The sequence below is a fragment of the Petaurus breviceps genome, unplaced genomic scaffold, assembly GCF_028583685.1.
Source record: "Petaurus breviceps papuanus isolate PSGF00001 unplaced genomic scaffold, PetGlider_PUasm1.0 185, whole genome shotgun sequence".
In the NCBI taxonomy this organism is placed as follows: Eukaryota; Metazoa; Chordata; class Mammalia; order Diprotodontia; family Petauridae; genus Petaurus; species Petaurus breviceps.
In genome coordinates, this window is record NW_027185797.1 from 26646978 (window position 1) to 26669262 (window position 22285).

General features: G+C 43.7%; 1 protein-coding gene across 1 annotated transcript in view; it reads left to right on the forward strand.

Annotated features, from left to right (window-relative positions):
* The window catches only part of CPVL (carboxypeptidase vitellogenic like), a 95047-nt gene that overhangs the window by 47694 nt on the left and 25068 nt on the right, over window positions 1-22285 (forward strand). Inside the window, 4 exon segments of the mRNA XM_069088635.1 lie at window positions 13152-13274; window positions 13600-13731; window positions 15620-15718; window positions 16604-16777. Coding sequence (XP_068944736.1) covers window positions 13152-13274; window positions 13600-13731; window positions 15620-15718; window positions 16604-16777 — 528 coding nt within the window.

Genomic DNA, 22285 nt, shown 5'->3' on the forward strand with positions numbered 1-22285 from the left:
AAGTGAGCACAATTCATGAACCTCCCACAAACTTGGACCATTGTGAATCCCCCCCCGCCCCGGGCCGGCAAAAGGGGAGAAGGCCTGAGGAGCCCGACACCCAAAGTGGATCCGATCACTGGGTCTCTTGGTCTGGACTCTTCGTAGGGTCTTTGTTCACCCCCAGGGCAGACGTAAGAGACCAGTCTGCTCGTGGTACACAGCTGATGTACTTCCAAATCCCTGGCTAGATGCAGTTCCTGGTAGAGGCAAAATGAACATTCAATTCAGTCCCACTTGGGAGGCAGTGGAAAAAATGCCAGGTTGTTCTAGTAATTCTGAATCTGCCCCTTGTTACCTGTAACCTAGAGTGGGTCACTTCAATTGGATTCAAAACCCTTCCGTGCCCAATCTGTGAAAATAAAACATTATTCAGAGTGCTGTTGATACGGAGACAAAAATGCTATACTTCCTGGCCTCAAGGAGATTCCATTCTGCTGCAGGGGAAGGAGGGTATGATATGTCCCCAAGAGAGTAAATGCAAATGATGAAAAATGATTTCAGAAGTCCGGGAGTGCTAACCTCTCAGACCTCAGTTTCCTTGAAAAACGAAGAGGGTTGTTTGGGAGTTCTCTGAGCTCCCTTGACTCCTGTAGCAGCAAGCACCCCAAGCGTCCTCAGGGTTTGCAGCTACCACAGGTTCTTGGAACTGCTTTGTTAAAGGAAAGCAACTCAAAATGGGTTAACAAGCTTACTTTAATCAGTCAGACATATATCGTTTACCTTGTTCAGGAGAAAAGGTCAGCACCCTGAACCTCAAAGTATACAGGCATAATTATCAAGACAGAAACATCAAGTAGACAGATTTCCAAACTGTCCAACCATTACATCCATACCCAGTCAACATCTGGGTTTCCACATTCTGGGTTTTTCAAAGCCGGGGGACTCTCAACATCGGCTTCCCAGAATTCAGATCAAATCACAGAACACTTCTCAAAGTGAGTCCCAAAACAAAGCTACACATCAGGGCTTATATAGCCTTCTCCTGGCTCAGAGAATGTAACAACCTTATTGACTCACTGGCCAATCAAGAAGTATCTACTGAAAAACAAGCCTCCCTCCCCAGGCTTCTGGTGCACTTTAGCCTAGGGGCAGGGAAGATCTTTAAAATTTACATTCGCATTACATTGGGAGTTCTCTGAGCTCCCTTGACTCCCCACATCCTATGGATCTGTGGTCCTCTCCAATGGTGGAGCTGCCCAAGGCACCCTCCTGCCCCTTCTCCTACTGTCTCTGCCCTGATCTGTTTGTCTTGTAACTCAAACAGAAAGAGAAGCAAAAAATTCTCCAGCATTTATTGGCCCAACCCTTCTGTGTCCTTAGATCAGCTGCTGGTGCCTGTGATGTTATTATTGCTACGTTCTGCCTTGTCCTTTTTGGGGTTTTATAATTGACTGCAGTTCTTAGGGCGCCAAAATCATAGGTTTTGTAGGACAAGAAGTCACAGTCTCATCATTAGCCGATGGAGGAGCTTGAATCTTCATTCCTGAAGAATGTTGGGAAAAACACTCTCTGTGTGACCCTGGGCGAGTCTGTGTGGGTGTGATTTTTCATCTTTAAAATGAAGGGATTCATGTATAGCAGAGGTGTCAACGGCAGACAGACACATGCATTTTGACTTAGAAAACTGCACATTAACATCCTCTATGTTGTATTGTAGTTTTATTTATTTTTGTTAAACATTTCTGAATTGCATTTAAATCTGGTCTGGACTTTACTCCTTTTGTGGGCAGCTGGAGTTTGCCACCTGTGGTATAGACAAGCTTTAGGGTGCCTTCCAACTATGATCGTCTCGGTAGAGAGGGCATTGATTATAGAAGAAGAAACCCACGTGCCCTGCCCAACTTGGCTGGTGTCTGTTTTGCTTAACTAGTCTTTGCTACAATAGTTAGTTCTATGGAGGCTTGGGGGTTGTTGGGAGTAACAATGATGTTAACCAAAAGAATGAAGGGCTTAGGTTAGATGCTGCTGAAGGGACTTGCAAAGACCCGACCTGGGTATTAATGTGACTGGTTAGAGAATGAGCATGAACAGTCCCCCTGTCTCAGTGCCTGTTGTTGTCCTCTCACTTCTGGCATCTCTCAACAGTTCTGGAGCCCTAAGACTTATCTTTAGGACAGACTGTCCACATTAACTAGGAGATAAGCAGAAAGCTTCATATCTGGAGAACGTTTCAAGAGAAGGAAAGAAACCATGAGAAGAAGCAGAATGCTCACCACCTCCCTGTTCCTGTCTGGCCAGCGGAGATGCTCAAAGCCAGAATTTATTAGTGTCTGCTTTCAAGCTGTTCGAAGGAGAATAAGTAAACATCTTTGTCTCCTTTCCATCTCCCCTCCCTTCTGCCCCAAATACCAACTGGAATTAATTTTCTCTAAAGAGAGACAAATGTGTCTGGTAAATCACCCCTCCTCCCGGCATGAAAAATCGACTTCAAAAAAGGGAAACGGGCTGCATTTAATTCCCATAATTAACTTTCTTCAAAAGTGTGATCCACTCTGAGCCAGGCACTGGGCTGGCTGTTGGAGCTCGAGAGGCAGGAGCACAGGAGGGGGCAGGGATCTTGGCACTGAGGTGACCCTGGCCAGGCCATAGGCAGCAGGGAGGTGATGGGGAGAAGAGAGGAGGCACCCTGGGTCCCTGATCCTGGGCTTTGTGAACACTTGGGGGTGGGATATATCCCTTAGTCAGGGGTAGGAATCCTGCTCACTGTGGTGGGGGATGTATGGTTAAATCTGGGTGTGCCCTCCTGGTCCACACAAGGCGTGCAAATACTCATTACAAGCAATTTTGCAGCCGGAGCACAACCGTGGACCATAGACCATAGACCAAGACAAGATTTTTGACTAATTTCAGACACAGTGATTTTAATTGGGAACTATGCATTTCAAAACCACTGTCAGTCAGCACTAATAATAATGTTAATCAGAATAATTAACATTAATACAGGGCTTTAAAGTTGTTCACTTTACATAGATTATCTCATTTGATCCCCACAACAACATGGGAGGGAGACACTATTATCTCCCTGAAAAAAATGGACTTGAAGAAAATAAAAATGACTTGCCCAGGGTCACACAGCTAGTAAGTGTCTGAGACCAGATTTGAACTCAGGCCTTCCTAACTTTGGGCCAGCCCAGCGCTCTATTATACCACTTAACTGCATTATAATAGACAACATTTTGGGGACCTCTCCATTTAAAATCCTCTGTCAGTCAACCAATTCATCACTTAATAAGCAGTTATTAAGTGCCTGTTGGAAGCTAGGTGGCGCCATAGTGCATTGAATACCAGGGCCAATGTCAAGTTCAAATTTGCCCTCAAATACCTACTAGCTGTGTGACCCTGGGCAAGTCACTTTACTGTGTTTTCCTCAGTTTCTTCATCTGTAAAATGAGTTGGGGAAGGAAATGGTGAACTGCTTCAGTATCTCTGCCAAGAAAACCCCAAATGGGGTCATGAAGACTCTGACCTGACTGAAACTGCAACAAATACCTTGTTTGTCTATAGTTATTTGCATGTTCTCTCCTGCATTTGATCGTGAGCTCCTTGAGGTCAGGGATTTTCTTTTGTCTTTATTTGTATCCCGGATGCCTGGAATGCAGTAGGCGCTTAATAAAGGCTTGCTTACTTGACATACTCTGTTCTCTTCCTTTGGAGTACTGCTCTCAGGGAGCCACCAGAATAAGAGAATTTGATATATATCTATATCAATACCCAATAGGGTGATGGATATAGCATGGAATAAGGGCAGATAGAGAGCCGGCCTCAGAGCCCAAGGCCTGGGTTCGAGACCTGCCTCTGAAACTTTCTGATAGGGTGACCCTGGACAAGTCACTTAAATACTTGAAGACAGCCATTCCCCTCCACCCATCCCTCCTGAACGGGGGGTGGGGGTGGGGGAGGGGTGACCACCTGACCTCCGTTAACTTCAGTCCTCATAAGGCATGATCTGGTCTTGGCGACCTTCACCAGTCTGCTTCCCTATCTCTCCACATTCTAAGGCTGTAACAGGTCACAGGAACTCTGTTGATGTGCATCCCTGATAGCAGGAGCCTCCTAACGGGGCATTCCCAATACTGATTAAATCAGAGCTTTGGTCCCTCCCTCCAAAAGTCATTGATAACTTGCTTATTCATGGTGTGATCTGGGCAAGTCAGTGTCTAACACTTGCCCCATCTCCCCTGCTGAGCTGGCTGAAGAAAGAAGGGGCTTTGTAACCTTGAGTGTAGGAGAAGTATGGGACGGGACGACCCTCCCACTGGTCTTTTCATTTCGGCAGGGAAGTGTGCCATGTTTGTGAGAGAAGAATTCCAGGCAGTGCCCAGCAAGGAGGGCAGGGGCCCTTCTTAGAACGCCACAAGCTGCATCACACAAATCTGTTGTAATCCGGACCCCGTGTGTCTCCTCAGCAGCAGACTTTGGGGACAGCCTGCATGACCTCAAGGAGTCTGGGAATTAGGCAGAAAGGGCCACATGGAGGTCGTTGGGGGGTGGTCTATGAATTTAATCCTATTCCAACTCATTGTGCATGTCTAAGCTCTACTTGTCTACAGGCCCTTGACCGCAGAGACTATGCCCCTTTTTACTTCCTCTCGCATTGCGTTGACCCTTTCCCTTCTTGGATGTTATTGTTCAGTAGGACTCTTTATGGTCCCATTTGGGGTTTTCTTGGCAAAGATACTGGAGTGGTTTGCCATTTCCTTCTCCAGCTCATTTTACAGATGAGGAAACTGAGGCAAACAGGGTGAAGTTTCCAGGGTCACACTGCTAGTAAGTGTCTGAGGCCAATTTGAACTCCCTGATTCCAGGCCCAGCCTCTATCCACTGTGCCACCTGGCTGCCCATTGCCTTGGATTGAATAGAGTCGTCTGACCCTCTCATTCTGCAGATGAATGCACTGCCCAAGTTCAGGGAGGCTAGACATCTTGCTCAGAGTCACAAGGCTGATCAGCAGCAGGACTAAAACTAGAACACAGAGCCTGGGACTTCCCAACCATCTGTTGCTCATGACCTCATAGATTTAGAGGGCAGTGGGAAGTTAGAGACCACCGGCTGCCACCCTGCCACTCAGTCAGCGAACATTTTCTCAGTGCTTACTGTGTACTGGGCACTAGTACCAGGAACTGAGGATGCAAAGACAGGCATATCCCTCCAGAAGCTGACAGTCTAGTGGGAGGCATAACCTGCAGGCCAGGTAAATGCGGGGGATGGAGGGTCGTGGCCCAGCACAGCCCGCTTTACTGCTGAGGCCCAGGGGTGATTGTCCTTGAGGCCGCACAGCTAGAGTGCCTCAGCGGCAGGACCCGAACCCGGGTCTTCTGGACCCCCGCCCGCTGCTCTCGCCCTCCTACTTCACTTTCCCTCTCAGGAATTCTCGCAACAGAATCAATCTCATTTCTCTGAGAGCCCATCAGGGCGGGCACTCCAGTGCTTGGCAGGGTGTCTCTGGGGTTCTTTGACTTCCTCAAACAAAACCCCGATGCTCTTTAAAAATCGCCTTCCTGCTGATTTTTGCTGTTGGGGCCAGCCCCGTGTCTGCATCATAGTGATGGAGAGAGGCAAAGAACACAGAGGTCTGAAAGCTCGGAAAGCCGCGAACCCCTTGCAAGGCGATTTCCTTCTGAGGGCTGAGCTTTCGCTGAGTCTGAATAGATGCGTTTCAGGGCTCTCTCGACTTTGGGACCCGAGATACATTGCTCTTTTCTATTATGTCCGGCAGTAGTTGCCAAGTCTTCTTTAAGTATAGACCATAGGGTGTTGACTTTTCAGGAAGAATATAATGCAAATGGAGCTTTAAGTCGGGGGCCTGCAGATGTCATGGGGGACACTTGAAAGGGACTTATGACACAGTAGTAAAATCTCTGGCCTGGGAGGCAGGGAGGTGAGCAGCTGTCCAGGCCTACCCAGGCTGGAGAAAGAATCGACTCTAGTGAAGTCATTTATGGAACCCCAGCTCTGTGCCAGGGACAGCGCTAAGAGCTGGGAGTGCACCTACAAGTAGGAAGAAGGATAATCCCTGCCCCTGGGGAGCTTACATTCTACTGGGGGAAGGAAAGAGCTGAACAGGAGAGAATGGAAGAGGCCCCTGGAAAGAAAGACTGTCCAAGGGGTGGTCCTGCAGGCTCTCCTTGGACACTGCTCGTGTGGGTCCGTCCGTCACCTCTGGAGGCAGCCCGCGCCACTTTGGGGCGGGACTAATGGTTATGGATTTTCTTTTTATATCAAGAAGCTCACATTTTAATGACAGAGACAGGCCTAGACAACAGATTGTCTATGAGGAGTGGGAAATAGGACACACATGCTTTAAGCATGGGGTTAGGAGGATGCTTGTGTGCTCCAGGGGAGGGTTTTAGGGGGAGATACCCTGTGGGACACCCTCAGTTAGCGGGTGAATGACCTGGAGGAAGATGAATCAAAGGAGACAGAGAAGAGGTGGTCAGAGGGATGGGAGGAGGGCTGGGAGAGCAGTGTACCCAAAATCTAGAGATGGAAAAGAGAGTGTCCAAGGCTGGCTTCAGAGAGATAGAAGAGAATGGGAACAGAGCAAAGGCCTCTGGGTTTGACAGCCAAGAGATGGACGACGGCTTTGGAAAGAGCTGCTTGGTGCAATGATGAGGTTGGAAGCCAGATTGTAAAGGGCTGAGAAGAGAATGCGTGGACAGGGAGTGGAAGCCTGCTCGGCCCTGGCTTTCTCCCTGGGGATGCTCAGAGGAATTACTTTCCTAAAGTGTGCCCAGAACTTTTGAACTGACTCGGACAGAGAGTAATGATATTGTCATCTCCCTAGTCCAGGATGTTCCTTAATGCAGCCTCAGATTGCTGGCCGTCATATCCCACTGTGAGAAGATGTGTGGTCTCATGCATAAAGAGCTGCCTCGCAGATGGGAAGACGTGGGCTCGAGCCCTGCATCTGACATACTTTATGCTCCGAGTGGGTCACTTAGCCATTCGGACCCCAGGCAGTTCTCTAGAAGTTGCAAAGCAAATGTTGATCTTCATTGGTGGGGGGAGTTTCCTCACTGGGAATTCCATACATTTAATTCATATTGGGTTTGTAGTACACAAGGACCTTTTCAGATAAACTGTCTAGCTACACCTCTTTCTTCTCATATTCAAGGAGAAAGATGAACTTTATTCAAATTAAATCAGTCAAACTTAACCAGCATTTACTGGGACTGACTGCAAAGTGCCAGCTCTGGAATCAGGAACACGTGAGTTCAAATTTGGCCTCAGACACTTCTTAGCTATGTGACCCTGGGCAAGGCATTGAACCTCTGCCTCTATTTCCTCATCTGTGAAATGGGGATCATAATGGCACCCAGATGCCAGGGTTGTTGTGAGGGTCAAATGAAATAATAATTGTAAAATTCTTAGCACAGTGCCTGGCACGGAGTAAGTACTATATAAATGTTGGCCACTAACATTATTATTCTCATGAAATATTTATTGACTGCCTCTCTCTCTTCAAGACTTCTAGGGTGGGCACAGTGTGGGTAAGCAATTAGTTTCCTTAAGCCTTTCCTGGAGTAGATTACTCTGTCTTAGCAAAGTGCTTGGACAAAGAGGAACCCAATCAAATTTCTGGATGTGGGGGGAAGAGAGATTGAGGTTAAAACATTACAAAAGACCAGTTTCCTGCTGTTAAATTCAGTTCGACAAGGGACCCACGATCTAATCAATTGATGTGGGTCCCTCATCCAATGGTGAAGGCTGTAACTCACGGCATCTTCTTATTCTCTGTGGCTCATGTCTGTAATGAACTATAACTCTTACCTAGAGGACCTGCCCAATTGGAGGCGTTCCGATTGGCCTTTTCCCATTCCTTGGCCCCAGCTCACATCCTTTCCTCTGCTCCACGACTGGCCTGTCCCCTTTCCCAATCACATTTCTGATATAGCAGAGCTTATTCCTCGTGTACACAAATCACCGTAAACCATTCACTACCAAATACTGCTTATCATGACTCCTCTCTCTGCCACCCTTTGGTTCACCTGCTGCCATTTTGATCTTTACAGCCTGATTTGCAGCCATATGTCATCACTGGGAGTGCGTCACTTTAAAAAAAACTATTGTTATCTTTTGTTTTTACATTTCCTAAATCATCTCCCTTTTCTACCTATCCCTTATAATAGAATCAAAAAGAGAAATTTTAAAAAGCAGTTAGGAAAACTAATCAAAAGTAAGCATGCAGCTACACAGCTGTGGCCACCCACATCTTCCAAGAAGTGGGCCATGAATCTTTTCATCTCTTGTCTTGGACCAACCTTGGTCAGTAGCAATACTGGAGTTTGGTTTCATCTGTTGTTCCTTCCATTTATATTTTTATAGTCAAAGTGTATGCATAGTGTTTTCCCCTTTCTTCTGCATCATTCTGCCTTCCCTGAATTATTCTTCATATCCATTGTTTCTTGTGAATTACTGCTAACCAAAAAGATGGTTGAGTGAGTTTGGAAGCAGTGTGGGATTGTATCTGTAAGGATGGCTGGAGCACTCATCCTGTAAAGTGAGATCAGGGGAAACTTTGGGGCATGATTAGAAACAATGACCTGCTTCCTCTGGTTTCATGCTGGGCCCTTCTGGCTCTGAACCAAGGAAATGTGAAGTATAGGTGATGGGGCATCTCTAATTTCTTCTACCAGAGAAAGACACTCAACCAAACACATGAAAGAGTGACTAGAATATTCTTCATTTAGGGGAGAATTCTTTTTCCTCAGCCAGCCTAAGCAGGGAGAAAGTTGGCTGGGGAACAAGATGCTTTTTTCCATATGTTAAGTCCCATTGATATCCTTTTATTTTTTTTTTCCAATGCAAAAGAAACAGGAGCCTTTTAGGTGAAGGCAAAGCCTTTTCTGAGCCCCCCACTCCCCCCTCCTTTTTCAAAATTGCTACAGTGTGGTCTTCAGATTACATGACACACGGTCTAGAAATGTCTAGGAAATGGTGGCGTTGACCACAACACGGAGAATCAAGCGTTTCTCATTCATTAATTTTTTGGGACCAGCCCTAGCAGAACATCACACCTCTCCTCTCCCTGGAGAGAATCAGGAAGACTGAGTGAAGTTAGAAGGCCTGCCATTCCTGACCTCATCCTCACAGTTGCTGTATCTTGTGCTAGTCACATCAACTCAGGGTTTTGTTTTTTTAAATCCTGCCGAGGTTTTTCATCCATTTTAGGGACCCCTGCCCCCTGAGTAGTCTTCAGGGAAGCCTTGTAATATATATGGGTCAGCTCATTTGCCCTCCCCTTTGTTCAGCTCTTGGGGTTACCCCATCAAAGCTTATAGCTCAGCAGGCTTGGTACTGCCCAGAGTGAGAGTGAGAGTAGTGTGACCTTGGTCCAGCAGGGGTTTCTCAGGTCAGCTCCTCCTGGGGAAATTAGATGGGTTGGGGAGGCAAGAGAGGGGATGGTTTGAAGGAGAGGGATGCCTCTGGTGAACTCTTCCCAACTCCTTCTGCTCCATTTCAGCAAAGGTTCACAGAAGTATCTGGACAAGCAAAACAATGGGACACAGCCCTTACTCTTAGGGCCAGCCCACAGGCAGGCCTTCATCCCAGCTGTAAGGCAGAATCTGCCCTTTGCACCAGCTTAGGGGGTTCAGGTGCTATGGACCAGTGATAACGTACATGCAGCTTTCTAGGTACACACGAGCGTCTCCACCATTCAGGGATGTGTGACTGGGCAATGAATCCCTTACCTTATGAAATCTAATGAGAAAGGATGAGAATATAGGAAGAAGGTAATTGTATCCGTTTCTCCTTTATTTTTTTTTCCCCTTCTAAACCTCACTAAGAAATGTAGCAGACTTGGAGTAACTGCTAACATATGTGAGATTCCTGTAAGAGGAGACTGCTTCCATTAGAGTCTTATTCTCTGACACTGTTTTCTTTCTTTCGTTCTTTCTTTTCTGGAGGGGGTTTGATTGAATCTTGACTCCAGACATGAAACCAACTCTCCTCAAAAAGCACCAGGGTGGCAGGGGGCTAATAAGCTTGACATGGATTTTGTTGAAACATGTAAGACAAGAGAGTCAGACAGTGCCCATAATTACAAGTTTCTTTAAGTCCATTTTCATTGTGCCTTTTCACATCTGGATAATTAACAGGGCATTACATCCTCCCAAGAATATTTTTACAAGTACAATATGCTGTTAACATGACTTCCATTGCTGTTAGGCCTTTCCAGACGTCACATAGTAAATATCTCACAATGATAACAAAACCCGCTACTTTATAATATGGAGCTTGGAGTAAGAGGGACAGAGACACGGGAGAATGTGAAATGGAGACTGGGGCTTTGGGATCCTTTTCCTAAAGCTTGGATTGGTTTCTGTAGTTTGAAGCTGTGTTACTTCTTGTCACCGCTGGGATCAAGATTGGTCCTCCAGTATGAAAAACGGAACCAGCTAAGTTTGAGATCAAAGATGGCTTTCCTTTGCTTCTTCTTTGTCCTCAGGTGTCTACACCTAGAATAACGTCTGACATGTAGGTACTTAATAAATGTATATTGATTGATGGGGAATTATTCATTGTGATCTTTTTGTCAGTAGTAGGCTAGAACTTGGGTGTATAGATCATTATATTTACTTGGTCTCTTGGGGTAGATAAATCCACCTACCTGGTCAAGTTCCTCAGCAGAATGGTGTTCTAGCAATCGGTGGGATACCATGGAAAGAGCACTGGATTTGACTTCAGGACCTGAATTCAGGTCCTGCATCGAACATTTGTCATCCCTCTTTGGACCTTGGTCCCTTGGGAGACTGGACAGGATGCTGGCTTCCAGCCCTAGGTCCTAGCTCCTGTGATTGCTGATCTGGTTTCTAGTCAGTCACACTTCTCCACATGCCCTTACCAGGGGCTTTGATGCTGTTGCTGGCACTTATGAACACAAAGCCCCATCAGATGGTTGACGTTAAGTTACCAAGTTCATGGTTTCCCTCGGACAGCTGCCGGCCATATTGTTGGAGTTCCAATAATTCATTAGTGAAGGCATAAGGAAAATTCATCTGGATTCAGGTTGTGATTTAAAGGGAGGTTTTGCTTTGGTTTGTTTTTGTTATGGGTGTAGTTAGACTCCCCTCCCCACCCCCTGGCCAAATGCTAGGAGGATATTATTCATTCCTTAAGCATTTATTAAATGCCTTCTATGTACAAGGCACTGTATAGCAATCTGCCTCTTGAATGCTTTCCTCGCAGTGAATTATCCCCATTTTACTGATGAGGAAGCTAAGGACCTGAGAAGGCAGTGGACTTGCCCAAAGTCACACAATTAGTGAATATCAGACCAGGATTTGAACTCAGCTCATGTGATTCCAAATCCAACACCAGTGACAGAAAGTTGAAAACAGTTATAGAGTAATAGTGACCAAAAGAATGTATTTTTTTAAAATTTAAATTCCATTTTTATATGTTGTTTTTACTTCACTTTTCAAATGCATCCCTCTTCCCTTTCCTACCCAGTGACACATCCCTTATAACAAAGAGCAAAAAAGAAAGAGGGAAAAAAGACTCCACTCTCCTTGTCCTCCCCTTCTGCATAGTAAGGAGCGAGGTGGATTTTCCCATGTCTTCTTTGGGGCCAAGCTTGGCCATTAGATAAAGTGATTATTGACATCTTGTCCATTTTTCATCAGTTGACCACCATCTCAGCCCACCCGGTTTAATGGAAAGCAGTGATGGAAAATTGTTCACATTAAAAGAGAGTGGTGTGGAAAGGTGTGTGATGATGTGGAGAGCAAGATGAAAAGTAATGGGAAAATATTGACAGAATGATGACTGATAACTCTGGCTTTGGTCACCCTTTAAGGTTTGTAAAGCAGTTCTTCCAAATCACCAGGTGAGCTCTTATGAGTCACCTTCCTGACTGTGAATGCAAGTGGACCATTACATTTAGCCATTGTCCACCATTAGCTTCTCCCTTCTTGCCTGTCTAGGACCAGTCCTCTTATGTGGTACCATGCTGAGAAGCTCAAGACTTGACCTGTATGTGAATCACTTGCCTTCACTCCTCCTTCTCTCCTTCTCCAGCCCTGGCCAGGGCTCACGATGCATTGTGTGTCTGTTGTCTCAGCAGAGAGGTCTAGCTAAGCTGGAGAAGCTTCCGTGTTGGCGATAGGGATTGAATCCTATTATTATCAGTATTGGGAACTCCTAGGTGAGCAAACTCCCTCTACTCCTTCAGGTTGGCACCTTCTTGTCTTAAAGAATTAACCAGAACACTTAGTGGTTAAGGTCCAGGGTAATACAGCCAATATTTGTCAGCGTCAGAATTTGAACTCAGGTCCTTCTGCTTCAAGGCTAGCTTTCTCTCCACTATTCCATACTGCTTTTCTAGGCAGCTTTCTATATGTTTCAGAGAATGTGCCAAACAGTATTGGTGGAGGGAGTTTCCTCACCTGGGAGATCTGTTTCACCTGTGAAATCACATATCTATTAGTTGACTGACATTGAGATTTTCTTGATAAGAAATTTTTTCTAAGACTTTTTGGGGTTTAATGGAGAAAAGTCCATTTGGTTAGAGAATTAGAGTGACTAGTTTTATGTTATCTAATTCTGGAAGGAAATTTCAATGTCCTTTTATCAAACATTTATGGAAGCTTGAATTGGTATCTAGCACTGCCTGGGTATTGATTTTTCATGGGACACAAAAGGGAGTGAACCATAGAAGTTAGCCCAGATCTTGCCTACAAGTTCACTTGGGCATCTCACCAACATCAATAGGCTTCATTTCCTCATCTACCAAATAACTGCTGGTCTAAACTATCTCTGGACTTCCTTCCACTTAGAATCTACAATTCTAAAGTAATCACCTAGCAAGCACTTTGTAAGAATCTCCTCTGACAGTCTCTGTGCTAGATGTTAGAGAAACAAAGATCTAAAGAGAAAGACTCCTGTCCTCTAAAAGTTTACTTTCTGTTAACAAGAGGGGACTTCTCATGAGAAGTTTAAAAAAATAGTGCTTCAGTTTATATGATATGGAAAAGAAAGTTATTTTTTAATTGGCCTTCTAATTATTTGTCCTATTAGTAATATGAATATCTTCAGGTTTAGATCTTCTGTATGAGACTGTCAGCATTCCTAAATATGCCTTCCATTGTAACACCCATTCTCCTTAGTCTTATGCAGGAAAATATGTGCCTGCTATCGCCTATTACATCCATCACCTCAATCCCACAGCCAAGGTCAAGATCAACTTGAAAGGTGTTGCTATTGGCAATGGCTTTAATGATCCAGAAGCAGTGAGTTATGCCTTTTCCTTCCCCTGCTCCCCCTTCTATTGTGCCCCAATAGGAAGGGAAATCCTCTTTAATTAGGTGGAATGTTTTCTGAAGTTACAGCACTAACTTGATAAAAGGAATTAATATTTCCCACTTGACTTTTTAATGCCTTTATACCTTTAATTTTTGACAAATGTTTCATGGCATCAAGCTGCTGGAGTTAATGTGTGTGTGATTTAAATTGTTATTCTCGGTTGATGTTGCCAATTGATCTGGTGTTGAGGAAAATCATCTCATCCAATATCTTTTTTTTTTTTAACTTGGTGTTGTCTGCCTGCTGTGTCAGATCATAGGAGGCTACCCGGGATTTCTGTACCACATCGGTTTGTTAGATGAGAAGCAGAAAAAATACTTCCAGAAACAATGTGCCGAGATCATCAAATGCATCAAACAGGAGAACTGGAGGAAAGCCTTTGAAGTATGTACCCCAGGGCTCTGAACTGCCCTTAAATAATCAAAAGCGGCTGAGCAGGGTAGGGGTCATAGAGAAGCAGAGGGGAAGGGGGCCTTGGATCTTTCTCCTTAAAGATGGTGCCCATGATGCCGTGGAGAGGATGGCCAAAGAATCCCAATGAAGAAAAGTATTGTCCACGTTCCTTTGAATTCCCACTCTATCTTATAACCTGTGATTGATTACCTCAGAGTGTTTAGTTTATATCATTAGTTCTTTGCTGAGTAAGCTCTTTTGATTCCTCTTAATTTTTTGTATGCCCCTGAAGGCATAACCTATCACTTGGAAGTCAGGAGAAATTCAGCCTAGGAACTGGATGCATCTGCTCCAACATATGCTTTAAAATATGGGATCCACTAACAAGGATGCAGCCTTAGGTAGGATGGTAGTTGGTAACAAATGTCACATGTCCCCAGTGTCTTTAACAAAGATGGTTAAAAATGTAGCAGACATGGCCTTGATATAGAGAGATGTCACCATACTTGCTTATCTTTATTTTAAAAATTCTATTTAAGATATCAGCCAAAGTTTTTGACAGTGTGAATGACTTCTGAGATTTATTTAAATTCAAAGAGAGTGTTTTAGTTATATGATTATTACTATATGAAGAAGAGTAATAATATGAAAAAAATCAAAAGTCTGTGAAAAATAGGTCAACTTGCAACTGCTCCTTTTAGGGCATTCTTTCTATAATCCAGTCCAATCCTGTATAGTGAGCATTTATTAAGCACCTGCTGGGAGTGAGGTACTGTGTGAGGTACTGGGGATCTAAAGATAGAAAATAAAACAGCTCTCTTTGCTCAGGGAGATTACCTTCTACTTGGAAGAGAAAAGGAGGCACAATATGTAAGCAGATAAGTATACGATAATTTGGAGGTCCTATTATATTAAATGAATTAACATTAATTAGTGATATTTCAAGAATTTTTATGGGGTCCCCTTGGAAGGACTAGCTTATCCATCCTCTATCCAATGGAATTAGTCTTGTTGAGTATGATGACTAAAACCCAAGGTATTCTTGACAAGATCATGTTTCAGTGGGTAAGTTCCATTGAGACCCAAGTAGCTGCTATCAGATGCCTTGCGAGAAAGCTGGGTAACACAGACTTATCTCCAGTTCTGTAAATAGGCTATAGCAGGAAAATCTGATACTCTTAAGTTTCAAGCCCATTGTATATCACAACTCACAGAAACTCAAGTAAAGCTCAGGTCATTGAGGGGCCTTTTACCATTGGGCACTGTGGCTAGAAGACTATAGTCTTTCCTTCCTATTAGAATATCAGATATGTCTATGAAGTCACAAACCTGATTTTGTTGTGTGACTTATGGAAATAGAGGACGGGGCTGCTATGATCTCTGGAGCCCATCAGCTTATAGAGTGAGGCTTTCCTTACTCAAGGTGGTCCGGGAAACACAAAGGTTTGTGGTTTTTGTGTCAGTGTAAGAACAAAGAAATGTCATTTAGCACAAAGGTTAGAAGCAACCTAGTAGCACAGAAAAAACACTGGATTTGGAGTCAGTTGGTCTGGGTTCCAGTCCTGGCTTTGCCACTTGCCTCTATAATCTTGTGTAAGCTATGTGTCTTCTGTGGGCTCCATTTTCACTAGATTAAATGGTTTCTTTTTTTTTCTTTTTTTTGGAGGGCAATTGGGGTTAAGTGACTTGCCCAAGGTCACATGGCTACTTTTTTGTGTTAAGTGTCTGAGGGTTGGATTTGAACTCAGGTCCTCCTGACTGCAGGGCTGGTGCTCTATTCACCGCGCCACCTAGCCGCCCCTTTAAATGGTTTCTTTGACTCTTTCTGTCTCTAGATCTGTGGTGCTGTCTCAATGATTTTTCTCTTTTCTCTTCCTAGATTTTTGATAACCTTATGGCCGGTGACCTAACAAGTTATCCTTCATACTTCCAGAATTGTACAGGATGTTCTAATTATTATAACTTTTTACAGTGTCAGGTAATTACTTCCTTAATTGTTAATGCTACAAATAGTAATTTTGCACACTTAGGCTTTATAACAAAGGTTGTTCATTGGAAAGTGTGTTGGATTTGGAATCAGGAGAGACCTAACCCGGTTTGCATCCTCTCTCTTACACTTAATGCCTTTCCAGACGTAGTATACATTATTTCTTTTCGTGAACTCTGAAGTCCAGCCAAAACAGCCTTCTTGGTGGTCCTTACAAAGGACATTCCAGCCCCCAATACTGAGCGTTTGCATAAGCCATCCCCTTTGCCTGGAAAGATTTTCTTCCTCACTTTGACCTATTAGAATCCATCACCTTCTTCCAAGGTGGACTCAGATATCACCTCCAATATAAAGCCTTTCACCATTGCTCCTTCCTCCCAACCGCACTTAGTGTCCACTCCTGTTGCTCAGTCATTTTCAGTTATGTCCAACGCTTAGTGGAGATACTGGAGTGGTTTTCCATTTCCTTTTCCAGCTCATTTTGCAGATGAAGAAACTGAGGCAAACAGGGTTAAGTGACTTGATCAAGGTCACACAGCTAGGCAGTGTATGAGGTCACATTTGAACTCAAGATGAGCTTTCAGTGCTCTGTGTATACACTATGGCACCACCTAGTGGTTTCAAGTATCCCCTCCCCCCCGCAATTATCTTTTATTTTCCATATATATTTATGTTTCTTACGTGTGTACATTAACACTGATAGACTGTAAGCCCCTTGACAGCATGGACTATGTCACTTTTCTTTTTGCATTCCCTGTGCCTAACAGAATGCCTTGGATGCAGTAAGTGTTTAGTCAATGTTTGATTCATAAAAACCAGTATACTACTTCCCATCCTATCCTAGCATTTTTCTTCTTATGTTCTTTTTATATTCAGCAACCAGAAGACGAAAACTACTTTCGGTACTTTCTGTCACTGCCAGAAGTGAGAAGAGCCATTCACGTGGGCAACCTGACTTTTCATGATGGTTCCGAAGTGGAGAAACACATGTGGGCAGATTGGTTCAAGTTGGTGAAGCCATGGTTAGCTGAGATCATGAATAACTATCGGGTAAGGGAAGAATTCCATTCATGGCCTATTCTGGGCCTTTCTGAAATGACTCCGGGCAAGGATGACTTTTGTTTGAAGGTATATTTTTAGTTCACATCCTGCCATTTCTTTTCCTTTTATGGTTTTTAAATAAAACAAACTGACCGCAAACTTTTGATTTTTCTGAATTAAATGCCCTTTAATTAAGGCTTTTCTTCCTCTTCCCCTTCCCTGGGATGTTTTGCTTAGAAAGCTTGTTTGGCATGTGCCACACAGTTCTCTCAAGAGTGCCGCCATATTGCAGCCACCCAAGTTCATCATCTCAGCAGCATTATCCTTAGCTCTTTCCTCTCTAAAGTCTCCATTGCTAATCATTTGCCAAGTGGGATCAAAGTTTACCTCCAGAATATCTCTCACATCTGATCCTTTTCTCACTCACATAGCCACTTCCCTTGTTCTTTCCTGGACTCCTGGCTCCCAGTCATTCCCTCTCCATTATGTCCTTCACACAGTTACCAGCGTAATTTTCCTAAAAAACAAATATCCCGATATTGTTCCACTGCTAGAGAAAGAAAGTTAGTGGACATACGTTCACTTGAGACAGGAAACAAACTCCCTGGCTTTTCAGTTAAAACCCTTTAAAGTCTGGCTAAACTCTCCTTGTCTTCCTCTTTCTAGACATTCTGGACTACTTGCTGTCCTCTGAACTTGGCATTCCATCTTTTGTCTCTGGCCCTTTCTTGCTTTTTCCTGTCCCTTCTATTTCATATTTACACATCGTGTCCTCTCTAGTAGAAGGTATGATCCTTGAGAGTTGAGATTATGGGGAGTATTCCCCCACCCCCATTTTGTCATTGCGTCCCTAACACAACACTTTGCACATAGCAGTGGGCAAAGAATTGAAAGAAGGTAGATTTTAGCTCAATATGAAGAGGAACTTTCTGATGATCAAATCTGTTCAGAAGTGCTATCAGCTACCTCAGGACATCATGAACTTAGCCTCACTAGAGGTTTTCAGCCAAAGGCTTATTTGCTTTTGTTGTGAATGTTGTAAAGAGAATTTCTGAATACGTGTAGGTTGGACCATATTGCCTCTATGGTCTCTCCTAATGTGAAATTCTGTGATTCTCCACTTTTGTACTTATTTTGAATGCTAACTTCTCTTCTCATCACACGGCTCCTAGTGTTTGTGAGCACTGTATAGAAATGCTGATGATTTTTGCGGAATCATTTTGTATTCTGAAACCATACCATTGTTATTAATCTCAATTTCTCCACTGATTCTCTAGAGTTTCCTAAGTACCTCATCATGCTGTGTGCAAATAAGGTTAAGTTTGTCTTCTCTTTGCCAAGGTGTATACCTTAGATTTTGTTTTCTTTTCCTACTGCTACAGCTGGCATTTCTAGAACTATGTCAAATAACAGCGAAGACAAGGTGGGCATCTCTACTTTACCCCTGTTTGGTGTTTCTCCACTACCAGCAGTGCTAACTCTTAATTTTAAATATATTCTTTTGATGCTGTTAAAGGAGAACCTTTCTATGCCTATCAATGTTTTATTTTTTGTTGTTGCATTTTTTAGGATTTTTAATATCTAAATGTATGTGGAATTTTTAAAAGACTTTTTATGCGTCTATTATACCTATTTGGTTATAGTTGTCTTAGTTGTTTATTTTACTAATTTATAGGAATCTTTTCCTTAATGTTGAACCATCCTTGAATCCCCAGAGGCACCTGGGTAACACGGTGGATAGAGCACTGGGCCTGGAGTCAAAAAGAACTGAGTTCAAATGTGACCTCAGACATTTACTAGCTGGGCAAGTAATTTAAGCTCTCTTGGCCTCAGCTTCCTCACCTGTAAAATGGGGATTATAATGGCACCTACCTCCCAGGGCTGTTGTGAAGATCAAATGAGATGATACTTGTAAAGCACTTAGCACTGTACCTGGCACACAGTAGGTGTTTAATAAACACTTGCCTCCACCTCATCTTCCAGTTATGAATCCATCTTAGTCATAATGAGTTATTTTCTGGCTGTATTTCTACAGCCTCTTTACAAGGATTTAACTTTGAAATGTTGGTAATGTATTCATTAATGAGGTCTGTCAGTTGGTCTATCGGTAAATGTTCATTAAAATCCCCACGTATATGTGCTAGATGCTGGGAATTTAAGGACAAAAATGATGCATACTCTCTGTTTTATGTCTCCCTTCCATGGCAATTAGAGCCATATTTGTCTTTAAAAATGTATTTGGCAGGGGGTTCTGCCTCTATTTTTAATAATAATAAAAGTTCAGTCATGTCCTACACTTTGTAATCCTGTCTACAATAGCACACCAATACTGTCCATGGGATTTTCTTGGCAAAGATAATGGAGTAGTTTGCCATTTCGCTCTCAATTAGATTAAGTTAAGTGACTTGCCCAAGGTCACACAGCTAGTAAGTATCTGAGGCTGGATTTGCATTCCAATCTTCCTCACTCCAGGCTCAGGGTTCTATCCACTGCACTACCCAGTGCAGTGCTTATTGTTTACAGCAGTACTTATATTTTAAATGCATTTAAAAACTGTTGCTTTATCATAATCTGGGTTTCAAATGAAGTTTCTTGGGGAAGATGGCAGTTTCTAATAGACTAAGCCTAACCCTAAATGCACCATCCCCTTGGCTATAAAATGGTGATGTAATCACTACCTCATAGGATGGGATTTTGGTTTATGAGGATCAAATGATGTAATGTGATAGTTTGCATAAATTCAAGTGCTTTATAAATCCCAGTTATTTTTCAAAATATTCACATTATTTAGAAATTGTTTTGATTTCTTTTTGTCCTGAGCTATGATTTCATCTTCATAAAGAGCTCCTGGTGTGGAAACTTCCTCTATTATTACCAACCAACAGCTTGACTGTCCCTGCTAGTTCTGAGAGTTGCCTGGGAGCCTGGCCCAGGATCACACAGCTGGTCTGTGTCAGAATCAGGATTGAAACTCAGAACTCCTAGAACCCAAGGCCAGCCTACATTCCAGTACGTGTTCAACATGTCTGAAAACCATTTTCATGCATTTCACCTAAATGTGAAAGTTTTCTAAACTTTTAAACCCTAAATCTGTTCCCAGTAAGAGGGGCCCAAAAACCCCTTAGCAGTTTGGCAGTCTAGGCCCTGGGCAGAATAGATCTTTGCTCTTTGTAAAGGAAGAGGACCAGGCGAGCTGCTTCTTTAAATGGAGACAATAGAGTCCTTCCGTCCCCAGCCAGCGTGCCAGCGTTGGCTTATGCAGCTGGAAGCTGAACCCAGAGGAGATGGTGACGCGGTCCTGGCCCTCTTGCCAGCCGCGGTCAACCACAATGTATACGGAGTAAGAGAAGAACAGCCCAGGACGGCTTAAAACATTAGTGCCCTCAATGCTGTATTTATTTAAGACTCAACTTTAATTGGTTGTCGAAAGCCACATATATATATTCTCTATTCATACGAAATAGAGTCTGTTTTAAATCCAAGATTGGCTTGGGGGCAGCTCCCTCCTGACTCCAGGTAGGCTTCCCCAGTGGGCGCATGGTTGGCTGCTGGTTTTAATGCTGAGGCTGCACCCACACTGTGTTAGGGGACACGTCAAGTACAAATAGCCATCCTCATAACTGACATGTCTGTAACGCTTTGGAGTTTTCAATGTAATTTGTAGATACTATCTCATTTGATCTTTACAGCCACCTTTTTAAGGCTTCACGACAGCTATTATTATCCTAGGTGGGAATGCTGGGTTTAGTGCCAGGTCTGGAGTCAGGAAGGCCTGAGTTCAAATCTGGTCACAGATAGCTGGGTGACCCTAGACAAGTCACTGTACTGGCTGTTTGCCTCCATTTCCTCAGCTGTAAAATGAGCTGGAGAAGGAAATGGCAAACCACTCCAGTATCTTTCCCAAGAAAACCCCAAAAATGGGACACAGAGAGTCACACATGACTGAAAGCAACTAAACAACCAAAATTATTGTCTCCATGTTACAGATGAGGAAACTCAGGTTTAGAATGCTGAAGTAACTTGTATGAGATCACACATCTCATAGCAGGATCAATTAAGTACCTACTGTGTGCTGGGCTCTTTGCTAAGGGGTGGGGTTACACAAAGAGGCAAAAGGCAGTCCCTGCCCTCTAGGAGCTTACATCAGATGAGGGAGACAATCTCTACAGGAAAAATAGGGAAGAACTGACAGAGGGAATGCACTGGAATTAAGAGGGCTTGTGGAAGGCTTCCAGTAAAGATAGAATTCTAGTAAATGTCTCAGTAAGTTTTTATATGAAGCTGTTTCTGATTCTCTCACAGTTTGTGCTCTCCTTCTCTAGCTACCGTGTATCTAACTACTCAGTATTTATTTTGTATTTATTCTGCATACACATATATATGCATGTGGTCTTCCTCAATAAAATGTAAGAGCAGGGTGTGTTTCTTTCTTTGTGTTTCCCCAGTGCATAGCGCAGCACCTGTTATACAGAAAGCACTTAACAAATGCTTGTTGGTGGACTGATAGGTTTCAAACCTAGGTGTTCCTGACTCCCAAGTCTAGCACCTCATCTTTTATGAGTATCAGCATCGCCTGAATGAAAACATGGCCCCTTCCCAGGAAGAATTTCCAATCCAAGGAAGCAGGATGGAGGCGTACTTTTCTCTGAAGGGTTTCCAGATGTATTGGGTGGCGAGGCTAGTTGACTTTGGTGGACCCGCTCCACAAGTACTAAACTTCTTCTGGGATTTGGAGGAGGGAGCAGCTCTAGGTAAAAGGGCAAGCATTTGGTTGGGTGGGTGCTTTTCTTCCTTCTCAAAGTGGACCAAAATGGCAGCACCACATGGGGTCAAGGTAAAGTTACAAGCCTGTAAAGTGGTCATTGTTCCCACAAGGGCCAGTGGCAACATCGCAGTGACCATGTACCCAGCAAATGGGATGGAAGCTTCTCCCTTTTGACTTTCTTTGTAACCCTAACACTTAGCACATAGTAGGCACTTAATAAATATTTATTGACTGACTAACAGCATCTCCTGACTCCCAAACCAGCTTTCTTGTTGTTATCAGTCATGTCTGACTCTTCATGATCCCATTTGGGGTTTTCTCGGCAAAGATACTGGAATAGTTTGCCATTTTCTTCTCCAGCTCATTTTACAGATGAGGAAACTGAGGCAAACAGAAGGAAATGATTTGTCCCATTTTGACTCAGCCATTAAAATGTGGCTATGATTGTAAGCCCCTTGAGGACACAGGCTGTTTCTCCTTTTGTCTTTGTTTTCACACCTTTGTGGAATCTAGGTGAATGGAGTGGAAGGCTCAGTCTTTCTTTGCTGTGTGATATCAATGTGACTTGCCTCAACGCCAGGGTGTGGGCAGTGTTTCTTGTGTGCAGGGCACTAAGTACTTGAGGACCTGGAGTCAGGACTGAGTTCAAACCGTGCTTCAGACACTGACGAGGTGGGCAAATCATTGAACCACTGTTTGTCTCAGTTTCCTCAACTGTAAAATGTATGTGTGTGTGTGTGTGTGTGTGTGTG